General features: G+C 43.7%; 1 protein-coding gene across 1 annotated transcript in view; it reads left to right on the top strand.

Moving 5' to 3' along the window:
- Positions 1-277: 277 nt before the first annotated feature.
- The window catches only part of sod1 (superoxide dismutase 1, soluble), a 36,246-nt gene continuing 20,048 nt past the window's right edge, over positions 278-16,475 (top strand). The window contains exon 1 of the mRNA XM_063050931.1: positions 278-434. Coding sequence (XP_062907001.1) covers positions 369-434 — 66 coding nt within the window. The 5' untranslated portion in view covers positions 278-368. The remainder of the gene's footprint in view (positions 435-16,475) is intronic.

Genomic DNA, 16,475 nt, shown 5'->3' with positions numbered 1-16,475 from the left:
CTACTAATCTAGTCATCCAAAAACGAGGCCCTCAGTCATGGCAACATGATAGGACGAAGTCTAGCTTGGTATAGAGATCGGAACCCGAATGTTCATGTTGTCCAATCCCGCAGGGTTCGTCTGTGTGCGCTTTCTGTTAAAGTGTATTTTATAAAAGAAGTGGCAGGACCAGTGGACAATTATTCATTTCGTTGCTGGAAATACTCAAAATGTAAGGGAGCAGGAAGAACCCACCAGCTCCCCGCCACACAAACTACTCAATGCGCAGGCGCGCTGGCACTCGCGCCTTTCCGGTATTGACGCATGCACGTACAGTATTCGTCTGCTCGGGAAGCTGAGTGAGCTCGCTGTCTGTTGAACCGGTCGTTATGAAAGCCATCTGCGTGCTGAAGGGGAGCGGTGAGGTCACCGGGACCGTTAACTTAGAGCAAGCTGTAAGTATCGCGCTGCAATCGAGCGACGTGGAATTGGGGCGAGCTCCAAGTAGGTGTTTTAATGCGGCCTTTGCTTGATATTGTTGGCGGCTCTGGACCTACTTGCAAGCCAGGCAGCAGGCGAGAGTGGGTGCTGGAGGCGGCTTTCCAGCGCGCCACTGGTTTCAAGAATGTCTCATGTTCCGCTTTCTGCACCTACGATGGGTAAGGTGCGTCCCTTGGGCTTCAGTGTTGGCCTGGCTGAGCGACGCCAGCTGCCTTGCGCCAGTGATGCTGCGCCACTCAGGAACGATCGTCTTCCTACTAGCGTCCTCTTGTGTTTTTTTTTAACTTGTTAAGAGTTATCAACAGCAGTTTTTGACAGAAGCAGACGACGAACTAATTGGAGGGGGAAAAAATACAGAATCAAGGAATAACTATTTGAATCCGAAATTGGCTCGGTGGCATTCAGCAAAGAGCGATAGGTCCATGTCGGAAATACTCGTTCAGGCAGTCGAAAGTCGAGGTCATTACCATATGCATAAGCACAAATATACTCCAGTGCAATGAAAAACTTGTCTTGCCGCAGTTCTCGGGCCCATAGTATCATGTCAGTAGCATTCACAAGAGGAAAGCTAAATATACGCAAGAACACATAGAGCAAAAAGTCAAATTTTAGTGCAAAGTGTCAGAGTTCCTTACATGTAGTGCGGGTTAGTTCAAGAACCAGTGGTTGAAGCGAAGTAATTGTTCTTGAACCTGGTGGTGTGGGGGTTAAGACTTCCGTACCTTCTGCATGTTGGTGGCTGCAAGAAGATAGCACGACCCAGGTGGTAGGGTTTTTGGATGTTGCCTTTCAAAATCACTCAGAGCTTTTGGACTATGTTCTTTTGGACATGTGCCAATTTGATAGTTAAGTTGCCAGCATTTGAATGCCCAAATTATAACTTGTTCGTTAATGATCTAGGGAGCCTTTTTATGCAGATTGACTAACTGCAAAATAGTAATACATGATCTTGTATGTGCTTAAAATGTAAGGTATATACTTTATTAGCTTGTGTTTGCAGCAGAGACAGAGTAAATTGAAGACCAAGGGAGGTGTCAGCTTTGGCCTGGTGATGTGCTGGGTGGGGGAGGGGGTGTCCATTACATGCTGCAGCTTCAGATATTCCTGCACCATGCAACCAAGCAGGATACTTTCAACAGTATATCTGTAGATGTTTGATCCATGGCAAGTCAAACTTAAAATAAAGATGCTGATGTAATCTAACTGGTATTTTTTGTGGCTGGAAGGGTGTTTTAGTGAAGTTCCTTTGAGCTTCTAAGTGGTTCTTTGCGATATCTCTTGATCTAAAAGTAGGTGATGTACAATTTGTAGATGATTCTAATCTTGGCTGTGGGAATTACAGTGATGAAAGATTTAGAGTGCTAGAACTGATGTCTGTTCAATTGTGCAGAAACATCACAAGTGAAGTGACTAGTGAGATAATGCATTTGGGTGGTCTGAACCTAGAAATGTATATAATATTATTTAATCCACAACTTGTGTTTTGTATTGGTTGTAGTATTGCATTGAATTCAGATATTTTCTGTAAAGGGTCCAGAGAAAATGCAACTGGACTAGAAAGCTAGCTATGAGGGAAAAATTGGAACTTTAGAGACTTGTCCTTAATGTATACTCCATTTTCCTTGGAGGGATACAACTTGAAAGTAAATTGCATAAGGATTAGAGAGATGAGAGGGCAAGAAAAAGAAAAGAGGGATCTGGATTGTTGGTCAAATGATAGAATGGATAAAAATTGATATTATTTCCAAATAGTTCTTGGGTGTGTACTTTGAACACACCCAAGAGGTGCTGACTGAGTGCTGGAAGGTGAGATTCTTTATCCATTGCATGGACAGAACGAGCCAAGTAGTATGCTCTGTTGTACATCTTCAGTGGTTCTCCATTTAAAGTTACAATTTAGTTTTGACCTTTGCTCATTAGATGTTCTGATTTTTTGCTTAGTCATGCTGTGCAAGTCATCATGAGTATTAAATCTCTGGATACAGAAAGGAACATAATTGACAGCCTTTTGTTAAAATTTCTTTATGCAGGAGTGAGAACCAAATAAGCTTGATTAACTTGGTTTTCAATGCCATTTCAGAGTATATCAGATTTTTGCTTAATAATGGAAGCAATGATTATTTCAAAATCACTGTTGCTTTGTACATGTGCCAATTTGATAATTGAGTTGCCAGCATTTGAATTCGCGGATTGTAGCTTGCTCAATAACAAACTAGGAAGTCATTTTTTTTCTTTGATGCAATTGACTAACTGAAAAATAATACATTTTAAGCACACACAAGATCATGTGTAAGTATACGTTAATAGTTTGTATTTGCAGCAGAAACAAATTGGAGATCAAGGGAGGTGTCAGCTTTGGGTTTGGTTTTGTGCTTAAGCCTCTCAAGAAGAACTGGAGCATCAGAACTGAACAGTAACAATCTAGATTGTTTGGGTAGGATATCAGAGGCTGCATTTCTCTGCCCCAGTAAGCAGTTAGTGATTCTATTATGCCTAACCTTTGCGTTGTGACCAACAATCACCTTTCAGCCAAAATCTTACGAGCTGTTTAAGTTTAGACTGTTCAGAAATTTGTTGCTGTGCTTGCTAATTTACAGTAGAGACGTAGAGACTAGACTTTAAAGGTGTTTAAAATTTCCGTAAGTGGAAGTTCACTTACTTCCGTAAGTGGAACTTCACACAGAGAGTGGTGAATCTGTGGAATTGTCTGCCACAGGAAACAGTTGAGGCCAGTTCATTGGCTATATTTAAGAGGGAGTTAGATATGGCCCTTGTGGCTACGGGGATCAGGGGGTATGGAGAGAAGGCTGGGGTGGGGTTCTGAGTTGGATGATCAGCCATGATCATAATAAATGGCGGTGCAGGCTCGAAGGGCCGAATGGCCTACTCCTGCACCTATTTTCTATGTTTCTATGTTTCCAGTTGTAAATGGAACTTTCAAATACAGTGGATTCCAGATAATTGGGACACATTGGGCCAATTAGCTGAAGTTTCATGGAAATAGTTAAAAAGGTATAAAAATGAGAAACTTCTGTTTAACTGAGTAACAAATTAATATTTAAATGAAATACAGAAGAAATTAGAACATTACCAATACTGCTGCAGTACTATAAAACAGTATTAGTTCCTAATACTTATCGACAGTGGAATTTAGCCATGTCGCGTTCTTTTGACTGTAAATGGGCTGCTTTCATACAATGCTGTTGACAATTGTATCCTCAATCTTGTGCATTCAAGATTGTCGATACCTTCAAGTTCTTCGTAGTTTCTAACTTGCTGAAGTAGTATAACAGTTTCATTTTCACTCCAGCTGTTTGTCATCTCCTTGCCTGAATGCTTGAAACTGCAATGAGTTGTCTTACTGAATTGCCTTGCTGCTTATTTCTCCAACTGGCAGTGACAAAAATTGCTGTTTTTTTTTAAACACAAACACATATAACTGACACTATTTTAAAAACTGTTTGCTTGATGCATGGTGTTTTCTTAACAGCCACTACCTGAGGCTAGTTAGAAACTGTTTGGCAACATTCTCCTATCCGTTTAAGTGGCATAGCATCCTGAATTAATGAGGGGAGTCCTGTCTATTTTCTCAATTAGGTTTTTGTTCTTTAAAGGCTGTCCCAAGTAAGTGTCTGCCCAGATGAACTGGTGGCCCAATTAACTAGAATCCACTGTATTTAAGTTTTGATTTTATAAAGAGACCTGAGATCCAGTATTCTAGGGCAAATTAGTCCTGAAGCCTGTTTTGACGCACTTCCTGGCATTTTTGTATCCAGCACCATGGTAGTACAGAGATTAGTGTAACACTATTAACAGCTTGGGCCATTTCACGGTTTGGAGTTCAATTCCTGTGCTGTTTGTACATCTCCTCATGAAATGCATGGGTTTTCCCGGAGTGCTTGGGTTTCCTCCCACAGTCCGAAAACATACCAGGTAGGTTAATTGGTTATTGTAAATTCTCCTGTGATTACTGTTACTTGGGTTTGTCAAGAGTTGCTGGGGCAATGTGGCTTGAAGAGACGGGAGGGCTTATTCCGTGCTGTATTGCTAAATAAATTTTTAAAAGGTTGTTTGGGTGGGGTGGACTTCAACAATGCACCAGTTTTTAATTAAAGCTGTTGACTCCAACTGCACTGTTCATCTTGTAAGGTTCCTAATTCTGTGCTAGTTTTGTTTCAGTGCATAGTGGTTTATGAAGTACTGCAATTCTTTTTTTGTTGGGGGGGGAGATGAGAAACAGTGATTTGGAAATGGCAAGCATGTTGGTTGTGGGTAAGTATTTTGTATACATTAACGATTTGTTGGAATCTTAGCGACTTGGTAGGTCAGCATGAAACCAATGAAAATGCAGCTTCTGCAATTGCACTACAGATACAATGCTGTTCTTGTGTCCAAGTGTGATTTTGTTTGTGAGCCATGCTGTCACTTAATATCTAAAATGGGTTGAGCCTGCTTCACAGCTTAAAACCTGGTATGATCAAAATACTGGTTAAGTATAATGGCCACATTGCTTCAATAATTTGCTCACCATCAGTATTGAGAAAATGTAAGGTGGGCATGCTTGGGAGTTTACAGTAAACTGCAACGTTTTAAGAAGAAAATTCTGGGCTTGTATATCTGTTACTGAAAACATGCTTTTTAAGCTTACAGTTTTGTACTCTGACCAATAATTTCCAAATATTCCTATTTGCTGTTGCCATCTTCCAAATGGCTTCATGTAATTGAACAATACTGACCACTTCTAATCTTGATTTTTGAAGAGAGAATGAGTTGAAGGTTATTCACAGTGGCATGAATGAATGAGAATTGTAAATACAAACAACAGGAATTCTGCAGATGCTGGAAATTCAAGCAACACACATCAAAGTTGCTGGTGAACGCAGCAGGCCAAGCAGCATCTATAGGAAGAGGCGCAGTCGACGTTTCAGGCCGAGACCCTTCGTCAGGACTAACTGAAGGAAGAGTGAGTAAGGGATTTGAAAGCTGGAGGGGGAGGGGGAGATGCAAAATGATAGGAGAAGACAGGAGGGGGAGGGATAGAGCCAAGAGCCGGACAGGTGATAGGCAAAAGGGGATACGAGAGGATCATGGGACAGGAGGTCCGGGAAGAAAGACGGGGGGGGGGGCGGTGACCCAGAGGATGGGCAAGAGGTATATTCAGAGGGACAGAGGGAGAAAAAGGAGAGTGAGAGAAAGAATGTGTGCATAAAAATGAGTAACAGCTGGGGTACGAGGGGGAGGTGGGGCCTAGCGGAAGTTAGAGAAGTCAATGTTCATGCCATCAGGTTGGAGGCTACCCAGACGGAATATAAGGTGTTGTTCCTCCAACCTGAGTGTGGCTTCATCTTTACAGTAGAGGAGGCCGTGGATAGACATGTCAGAATGGGAATGGGATGTGGGATTAAAATGTGTGGCCACTGGGAGATCCTGCTTTCTCTGGCGGACAGAGCGTAGATGTTCAGCAAAGCGGTCTCCCAGTCTGCGTCGGGTCTCACCAATATATAAAAGGCCACATTGGGAGCACCGGACGCAGTATATCACCCCAGTCGACTCACAGGTGAAGTGATGCCTCACCTGGAAGGACTGTTTGGGGCCCTGAATGGTGGTAAGGGAGGAAGTGTAAGGGCATGTGTAGCACTTGTTCCGCTTACACGGATAAGTGCCAGGAGGGAGATCAGTGGGGAGGGATGGGGGGGACGAATGGACAAGGGAGTTGTGTAGGGAGCGATCCCTGCGGAATGCAGAGAGAGGGGGGGAGGGAAAGATGTGCTTAGTGGTGGGATCCCGTTGGAGGTGGCGGAAGTTACGGAGAATAATATGTTGGACCCGGAGGCTGGTGGGGTGGTAGGTGAGGACCAGGGGAACCCTATTCCTGGTGGGGTGGTGGGAGGATGGAGTGAGAGCAGATGTACGTGAAATGGGGGAGATGCGTTTAAGAGCAGAGTTGATAGTGGAGGAAGGGAAGCCCCTTTCTTTAAAAAATGAAGACATCTCCCTCGTCCTAGAATGAAAAGCCTCATCCTGAGAGCAGATGTGGCGGAGACGGAGGAATTGCGAGAAGGGGATGGCGTTTTTGCAAGAGACAGGGTGAGAAGAGGAATAGTCCAGATAGCTGTGAGAGTCAGTAGGCTTATAGTAGACATCAGTGGATAAGCTGTCTCCAGAGACAGAGACAGAAAGATCTAGAAAGGGGAGGGAGGTGTCGGAAATGGACCAGGTAAACTTGAGGGCAGGGTGAAAGTTGGAGGCAAAGTTAATAAAGTCAACGAGTTCTGCATGCGTGCAGGAAGCAGCGCCAATGCAGTCGTCGATGTAGCGAAGGAAAAGTGGGGGACAGATACCATAATAGGCACGGAACATAGATTGTTCCACAAACCCAACAAAAGGGCAGGCATAGCTAGGACCCATACGGGTGCCCATAGCTACACCTTTAGTTTGGAGGAAATGGGAGGAGCAAAAGGAGAAATTATTAAGAGTAAGGACTAATTCTGCTAGACGTAGAGCTTTGAGACCTTCCTGATGGGGGATGGAAGTATATAAGGACTGGACATCCATGGTGAAAATAAAGCAGTGGGGGCCAGGGAACTTAAAATCATCGAAAAGTTTAAGAGCGTGAGAAGTGTCACGAACATAGGTCGGAAGGGATTGAACAAGGGGTGATAAAACAGTGTCGAGGTATGCAGAAACGAGTTCGGTGGGGCAGGAGCAAGCTGAGACAATAGGTCGGCCAGGACAGGCAGGTTTGTGGATCTTGGGTAGGAGGTAGAAACGGGAAGTGCGGGGTGTGGGAACTATAAGGTTGGTAGCAGTGGATGGGAGATCCCCTGAGCGGATAAAGTCGTTGATAGTGTGGGAGACAATGGCCTGGTGCTCCTTAGTTGGGGTCACGATCGAGGGGTAAATAAGAGGAGGTATCCGCGAGTTGTCGCTGTGCCTCGGCAAGGTAGAGGTCAGTACGCCAGACTACAACAGCACCCCCTTTATCAGCGGGTTTAATAATAATGTTAGGATTAGTGCGGAGGGAGTGGAGAGCAGAGCGTTCCGAAGGAGTGAGGTTGGAATGGGGACAAGGTGCGGTGAAGTCGAGACGGTTGATGTCCCGTCGGCAGTTGGCAATAAAGAGATCCAGAGCAGGCAGAAGACCAGAGCGGGGTGTCCATAAAGAAGAGGAGGGTTGAAGACGAGAGAAGGGGTCATCGGTGGGGGTGGAAGAGTCCTTGCCGAAGAAGTAGGCTCGGAGACGGAGACGGCGGAATAAAAGTTCCGCATCGTGGCGAACACGGAACTCGCTGAGGTGTGGGCGAAGGGGGACAAACGTGAGGCCCTTACTGAGAACAGAGCGTTCTGCCTCCGACAGTTGAAGGTCGGAGGGGATGGTAAAGACCTGGCACGGATGAGAGCTGGGATCAGAGGGGGGAGGGGGGAGGCTGGTGGTGTCAGTGGAGAGGGGAGGGTTGGGGTGAGAGGAAGATGGAGCCTCTGAGGACCCAGGAGTTGACAGTGGGATCTGAAGGAGATGGGATTGCAGAGTGGTGGTGGGGGAAGGGGAGACGGGAGTCACAACAGCAGCACATAAAGACCCGGCCCGGAGTTCAAGGCTGGAGTTGCAGTTGGTGGTTGCGTAATCACTTCGAATGTGTCCATGGTCGTTGCTGGAGTCCGGGTTTTGAATATGTCCTGAGGTGTTGGAGCCGCCGAGATCAATGGCAGGGGCCGCAATTGAAAGTTCATGCCTGCTAGCGTCGGGGCCGGCAGGCTCTGGAGTCTGGAGTTACAAGTCTGGAGAATTGTAAATAGATTGGTATTATTATGCATTTTAATAAGTTCTTTCAATTGCTTCCAATTTTTTTTTGTATATGGCAATTAGAAACTTATTAAACAGGCTTATTTGTTTGAAATGTATTTTAATGTTTTGCTATCCACTTTAGAAATAGTTGTTCAATTATGGCTTATTATCTAAACTGTAATGTAACATTTTAAAATTTACAGGTCAGGAAAGAACGAATCTGAAGAATCTGTCCTTGTAAACATCAGTTAGTGGTAAGACCAGATGTTAGTAGTGAAATTAGTTCCTTAGATGAGAAAGCTTTAAGATTAGAAATATAAAGATGCTAAGAAAGTTACAAGAGCAATTCAAATTGTGTTAACTGCCTTTCCCCTTACACTGCCCCCAATTATTTTGTGTTACAAATAGTGGATTTGGGTTAATTGGACCAGTACATTTTGGCCCAATTTGCAGCTGCCTCAATTAGCCAGTTTGATGGAAATAGTTAAAGTATATTTTTTAAAAAGTACCATTTAACTGTGTACCATTTAATACAAATTGTGCATTTAAATAAATACAGAACAAATCAGAATACTGCTATAGCATTATAAAACTTGGTTCCTAATAATTACTAATGGAGGAATTCATCCAGTGTATGATACCATGTTCTTTTGGCTGTGAATGACAAAATCAGCACAAACATCTAGTGCAAATAATGGACTACCTTCACGCAATGTTTTCAGTGAATGAATCCTCCAAATTTTTTGCAGTTCCTAACGGAAGTAGTGTAATAGTTTCATTTTCACTTCTGGCTATTTCTAGCATTTCCGATCCTGAATGCTTAAAACTGCAGTGAGCAAAACAGTTTTCAATTGTCTTGCTTACTTGCCAATTATTAGTCACAAAAATCATGCTTTTGAACACAAAACACACACAACTGATGCTATTTTAAAAACTGTTTGTTCTAAGCACAATGTGTTGTTGAATGGCCACACCAATGCACGTGATGCACTAGTAAGAAAATGTTCAGCAACAGTCTCCTCTCCCAACCAGTTAACATAGAACATAGTAGCACAGTACAGTACAGGCCCTTCGGCCCCCAATGTTGTGCCAACCCTCAAACTCTGCCTCCCATATAAGCCCCCACCTTAGATTCCTCCATATACCTGTCTAGTAGTCTCTTAAACTTCACTAGTTTATCTGCCTCCACCACTGACTCAGGCAGTGCATTCCACGCACCAACCACTCTGAGTAAAAAACCTTCCTCTAATATCCCCCTTGAACTTCCCACCCCTTACCTTAAAGCCATGTCCTCTTGTATTGAGCAGTGGTGCCCTGGGGAAGAGGCGCTGGGGCCACTCTATCTATTCCTCTTATTATCTTGTACACCTCTATCATGTCTCCTCTCATCTTCTCTCCAAAGAGTAAAGCCCTAGCTCCCTTAATCTCTGATCATAATGCATACTTTCTAAATCAGGCAGCATCCTGGTAAATCTCCTCTGTATCCTTCCCAATGCTTCCACATCCTTCCTATAGTGAGGTGACCAGAACTGGACACAATACTCCAAGTGTGGCCTAACAAGAGTTTTATAGAGCTGCATCATTACATTGCGACTCTTAAACTCTATCCCTCGACTTATGAAAGCTAACATCCCATAAGCTTTCTTAACTACCCTATCCACCTGTGAGGCAACTTTCAGGGATCTGTGGACATGTACCCTGAGATCCCTCTGCTCCTCCATACTACCAAGTATCCTGCCATTTACTTTGTACTCTGCCTTGGAGTTTGTCCTTCCAAAGTGTACCACCTCACACTTCTCTGGGTTGAACTCCATCTGCCACTTCTCAGCCCACTTCTGCATCCTATCAGTGTCTCTGTGCAATCTTTGAAAATCCTCTACACTCTACAACACCACCAACCTTTGTGTCGTCTGCAAACTTGCCAACCCACCCTTCTACCCCCACATCCAGGTCGTTAATAAAAATCACGAAAAGTAGAGGTCCCAGAACAGATCCTTGTGGGACACCACTAGTCACAATCCTCCAATCTAATGTACTCCCTCCACCACCACCCTCTGCCTTCTGCAGGCAAGCCAATTCTGAATCCACCTGGTCAAACTTCCCTGGATCCCATGCCTTCTAACTTTCTGAATAAGCCTACCGTGTGGAACCTTGTCAAATGCCTTACTAAAATCCATATAAATCATATCCACTGCACTACCCTCATCTATATGCCTGGTCACCTCCTCAAAGAACTCTATCAGGCTTGTTAGACACGATCTGCCCTTCACAAAGCCATGCTGACTGTCCCTGATCAGACCATGATTCTCTAAATGCCTATAGATCCTATCTCTAAGAATCTTTTCCAACAGCTTTCCCACCACAGACGTAAGGCTCACTGGTCTATAATTACCCGGACTATCCCTACTACCTTTTTTGAACAAGGGAACAACATTCGCCTCCCTCCAATCCTCCGTTACCATTCCCGTGGACAACGAGGACATAAAGATCCTAGCCAGAGGCTCAGCAATCTCTTCTCTCGCCTCGTGGAGCAGCCTGGGGAATATTCCGTCAGGCCCCGGGGACTTACCTGTCCTAATGTATTTTAACAACTCCAACACCTCCTCTCCCTTAATATTAGCATGCTCCAGAACATCAACCTCACTCATATTGTCCTCACCATCATCAAGTTCCCTCTCATTGGTGAATACCGAAGAGAAGTATTCAGTGAGGACCTCGCTCACTTCCACAGCCTCCAGGCACATCTTCCCACCTTTATCTCTAATCGGTCCTACCTTCACTCCTGTCATCCTTTTTTTCTTCACATAATTGAAGAATGCCTTGGGGTTTTCCTTTACCCTACTCGCCAAGGCCTTCTCATGCCCCCTTCTTGCTCTTCTCAGCCGCTTCTTGAGCTCCTTTCTTGCTTCCCTATATTCCTCAATAGACCCAGCTGATCCTTGCTTCCTAAACCTCATGTATGCTGCCTTCTTCCTCCTGACTAGATTTTCCACCTCACTTGTCACCCATGGTTTCTTCACCCTACCATTCTTTATCGTCCTCACCGGGACAAATTTATCCCTAACACTCTGCAAGAGATCTCTAAACATCGACCACATGTCCATAGTACATTTCCCTGTAAAAACATCATCCCAATTCACACCCGCAAGGATCTAGCCTTATAGCCTCATAATTTGCCTTTCCCCAATTAAAAATTTTCCTGTCCTCTTTGATTCTATCCTTTTCCATGATAATTATAAAGGCCAGGGAGCGGTGGTCACTGTCCCCCAGATGCTCACCCACTGAGAGATCTGTGACCTGACCCAGTTCATTACCTAATACTAGATCTAGTATGGCATTCCCCCTGGTCGGCCTGTCCACATACTGTGACAGGAATCCATCCTGGACACACTTAACAAATTCTGCCCCATCTAAACCCTTAGAATTAATCAGGTGCCAATCAATATTAGGGAAGTTAAAGTCACCCATGATAACAACCCTGTTATTTTTGCACCTTTCCAAAATCTGCCTCCCAATCTGCTCCTCTGTATCTCTGCTGCTACTAGGGGGCCTATAGAATACCCCCAGTAGGGTAACTGCTCCCTTCCTGTTCCTGACTTCCACCCATATTGACTCAAAAGAGGATCCTGCTACATTACCCACCCTTTCTGTAGCTGTAATAGTATCCCTGACCAGTAATGCCACCCCTCTCCCCTTTTTCTGCCCTCTCTATCCCTTTTAAAGCACTGAAATCCAGGAATATTGAGAATCCATTCCTGCCCTGGTGCCAGCCAAGTCTCTGTAATGGCCACTACATCATAATTCCATGTATGTACCCAAGCTCTCAGTTCATCACCTTTGTTCCTGATGCTTCTTGCATTGAGGTACACACATTTCAGCCCTTCTACCTTACTGTCTCTACACCGTGTATTCTGCTTCTTTTTCCTCAAATCCTCTCTGTATGTTAGATCTGGCTTTACTCCATGCACTTCTTTCACTGCTCTATCGCTCTGGGTCCCATCCCCCTCACAAATTAGTTTAAACCCTCCCGAACCATGCTAGCAAACCTACCTGCAAGGATATTGCTCCCCCTCGAGTTCAGGTGCAACTCATCCAATCTGTACAGGACCCACCTTCCCCAGAAGAGATCCCAATGATCTAAAAATCTAAAACCCTGCTCCCTGCACCAACTCCTCAGCCATGCATTCAACTGCCATCTCCTCCAATTCTTACCGTCTCTGTCACGTTGCACTGGCAGAAATCCTGAGAACGTCACCCTTGACGTCCTGTTCTTCAGCCTTCTGCCTAATTCCCGAAACTCACACTTCAGGACCTCATCCCTCTTCCTGCCTATGTCATTGGTCCCAACATGTATCACGACTTCTGGTTGCTTTCCCTCTCGTACCAGGATGTCGTGCACCCGGTCAGAGACATCCCGGACCCTGGCACCCGGGAGGCAACAAACCATGCGGGTGTCCTTTTCACGTCCACAAAATCTCCTGTCTGCTCCCCTGACTATAGAGTCTCCAATGACGACAGCTCTCCTCTTCTCCGTCCCACCCTTCTGCACCACAGGGTCAGACTCCGTGCTAGAGGCCCTGCCACCGTGGCTCACACCTGGTCGGTCATCCCCACCGACAGTATCCAGGACGGTAAACTTATTATTCAGGGGAATGGCTACAGGGGTGCTCTGCACTACCTGTCTGCTCACCTTCGCTTTCCCCCCTCTGACTGTCACCCAACGACCTGCTTCCGACAGCCTACGTGTGACTACCTCCTTGTAGCTCTCATCTGTAACTGCCTCATTCTCCTATAGTTCTCCCATAGTCATAAGCAGCATAGTTTCCCAAATGAAGGAAATCCCTGCTATTTTCTCAATTAGGTTTTGTTCTTCAAGAGTTGTACCAAATGAGCAGCTGCCCTGATTATCCTATGGCCTAATTAACTGAACTATATTTAAAGGTGCATAATTGAAACTGAACGATTCATCTATTTAATATGCAAGTCAAATGTCCAGCTCAATGCACAATGTCACATCTGTCACTGGACAATGTGTGGAGTGCCACAGTACAATTCATTCACCAGCACCATTGTGGAGTGTTGGTGTTAAACCCTACTCCAGATCACACATGGTGCTGAATCTAAGATATTCGGGCATTCTCAACATGTAGACTTGAAGGCAAGAGGGTGCTATTGAATAAGGTGGGACATATTGGAAAAATAGTGTGCCAGTGAAGAAAGGAATTAATGTTTAAGTGGATGAAGAGGCAGCAATTTTTCCTTTAGAATTTATGTTGTGCTCAGTGGAGCTTGATGCATCCCAGAAAGTGGGACTATTTCGTAATGCTTCTGACTTGTAGATGGAAAGTTTTGAGATGATAGGCAAGCCATGGACTGCAGGATACAGTCTCTGACGTGCTCTTATGTAGATGCAGTACTCAGTGTGACTGGTCCAGTTGACTTGGTACTTGCTGTTGACTCTGGGATGTTGATAGTGGTGAATATGGCAATGATAATGTTTGAATGTCAATGGAAGTGGTTGGAGTCTGCCTTGTTAGAAATTGTCACTATTATCAATGTTACTTGCCTGTTAGAAGCCCATGCTTAAATGTTTAGGTCGTACTGTTTTCATGCAACAGAATATTGTGTTTAACATCCCCACTTCTGCCCCATTACTAGGAAGGTTATTGAAACCATCCTGAAGAAGTCTTAGTGATAGCCTGAGGCTAAGATGATTGACCTCTAGAAACTATAGCAATCCTTGTCGTAAAATGACTGCAACGACTGGAATTGTTCTGTTTTGGTGCCTATTTCAATTAATCATAGCTCTTTGATTTCATACTTTCTTTTAATGCTGCCAAAGATGGTCATTTTCAGTTGTGTTTGGACTGAATCTGGAGCAGAGTGACCAAGGACACTGAAGAGATTATTGAAAAATAAACGCCATTTAAAAGCACTGTTTGCTTTCCATCATTTATCTGTCTTTCCCAGCCTTTTTAAGCTCAATGCACACACCACCCCCCCACTAGTTTATTTGTCTTAAACCTAGCTTACACAATACTTGTGCGCTGTACAGCAGCTTCAATATCAATGTGATCCTTAAGCTTGATAGTTTTAGCAGGCATTGAATATCTGGTTCATGTTGTGACAGCAAAAGCCTCAAGTCCCCATGGGTAACAATGTCCAAGCGGTTTCTGTTTTTTTGAGTATGTGGTCCATGGCATAGAAGCTTCTTTCAACAAGGTAGGAGGATGGAAATGCAATGAAAAGCCATTTTGCTCTTCTCCAGAGACCAGGAAACTTTGTGTGACAGTGTAGCCACATACTACAAGCTGACATTTTTAAAAAGCATTTTTTGCTGCTTCTCATTCTGAATGTTGATAATTTCTTCTTGTAAGCTCTTCCTGTTCTTCCACCTTGTAATGAAATGGGTTGATTACCCAGTCCAGAACTTCCAGATTGTTCAGATCTTTGAATCAATTCTGAAAACCTTCCTTCAGTGACAGCAGGTGTAAGCAGTACTCATGTAAATTACCATCTGTGAAAGAGCACCATACTTTCCAAGCGGGGAAAATGAGAACATTCTTCTCCCAATGTTTTGCTTGTATATTTCCATTTTTCCATTAAGAGTGGACACTGCATTTTTACCTGGATTAAATTGGAAGTTCTCCCCCTGCAGTTTCATATTTAGAATGTTAATTTTGTCATACAGATTAGCTAGGTATGCCACATCTCCATGTTCCCAAGCTCTTGTCAAAAAGATCAAAGAAATGTTTTAAGCAGCAGCCTTTTGACAGCCAATGCACTTCAGTGTGAAGAAGCAAGCATTCAAACTCTTCATCATTGCTTTGGCATAACTGGCAAAATATTTTGCTATTTAATGGATGAGCTTTAATTTTGTTGATGGTAGATATTACAAGAGTCATGCTTGAAAAAAGTTGCTGGCTGAGGTTTTTGGCTGTGAGATGTTAATGATGAATTACACAATGGATTGCAAACAGACTTAGAATTTCTTTATTCATAAATGCTGCTAGACCAGTACGGCGACCTGTCATATATGGTGCTCCGTCTGTTGCACAAGAAATTGTGTTCCTAATCGGAACAATTTTATCCACAGTGTACATTTTGAGCTCCTCATAGATTGATTCTCCAGTGGTATTTGTTTTTAACTTTTTATAAAAGAGAATCTCTTCATAAACTTTTCCAATTTTGATAAACCATACATATGCCATTACCAATGCCTCATCTTGCACAGTTGACTCATCCAGTTTATCACAAATTGTTTCTTGTAACTCTATGCATAGTTGATACTCAATGTCTTCAGCTCATTGTCGATACAATGAGCTACAATTATTATTCAGAGGAATTGATCTTAAAATACTGATATCCATTTTGAGAGCAGTGGTGAGCACTTCTGATACAGCAGGCATTATTAATCTTTCACCAGTTGTATGTGATTTTCCACACTTTATTATCATTTTGAAAATGTTATAAGAAGCAATGAGACCACTAAAGATTTTTTTGCTTTCCTGGCAAATAACTCGAGTGTGCAACACTTTTCAAATGCTGCTTTCATCTTCTGGAACCGGGTTAAACCATAAGTAGCCTTTTCAGGGTGTCTTTTTACCGAAGTGTTCCTGCAATTTTGATGGTTTTGTGGAGAGTGTCTACAAATAAGACGTGGGGTGTTGCTAATCTGACAGGAATGGAATGAACCATGCTCCAGATATTTAACATTGTATTGACGCACTATCTATAGTTTCTGTTTCTTAGCAGGATTAGAATTCAAGGTTTTAATGCCTTCAGACTCCTAGAGATCGTGCCACACATCTTTATCCATCATTAATCGAGCTAAATTAGAATAACAAAATTAACCCAAACTGGGAATGCCTATTGGATGTTGACGATGGCAGCGAGTTGACACAGATGGAACAACGGTATTGGCAGGCAAAGGAACGGCAAGGCAAAGATGAAGGTGATCACAACAGTGAAAATTAAATTGACAAGGACTCAGGTTGGAATCTGAATGTTAGTTAGGATCAAGCTACAAGCTACCTTAAACTATTCAATTAGTGAAATTGACCAGTCACGAAAGATCTCAGTCCCCAAAGATGGTTCTTGACCACACGTGAAGCCAAGGTCACTTTGAGCACCTTGAGGAATCCTCAGGGTTGGCAGGTTCACCGGTTCTATTTCACTACTTGGTTCTGGCCACCACTGTATCATTGCG

Source organism: Mobula hypostoma, chromosome 6 (genome assembly GCF_963921235.1).
Source record: "Mobula hypostoma chromosome 6, sMobHyp1.1, whole genome shotgun sequence".
In the NCBI taxonomy this organism is placed as follows: Eukaryota; Metazoa; Chordata; class Chondrichthyes; order Myliobatiformes; family Myliobatidae; genus Mobula; species Mobula hypostoma.
The sequence above is the reverse complement of the archived record's forward strand: the minus strand, read 5'-3'. Positions and strand labels throughout refer to the sequence as shown.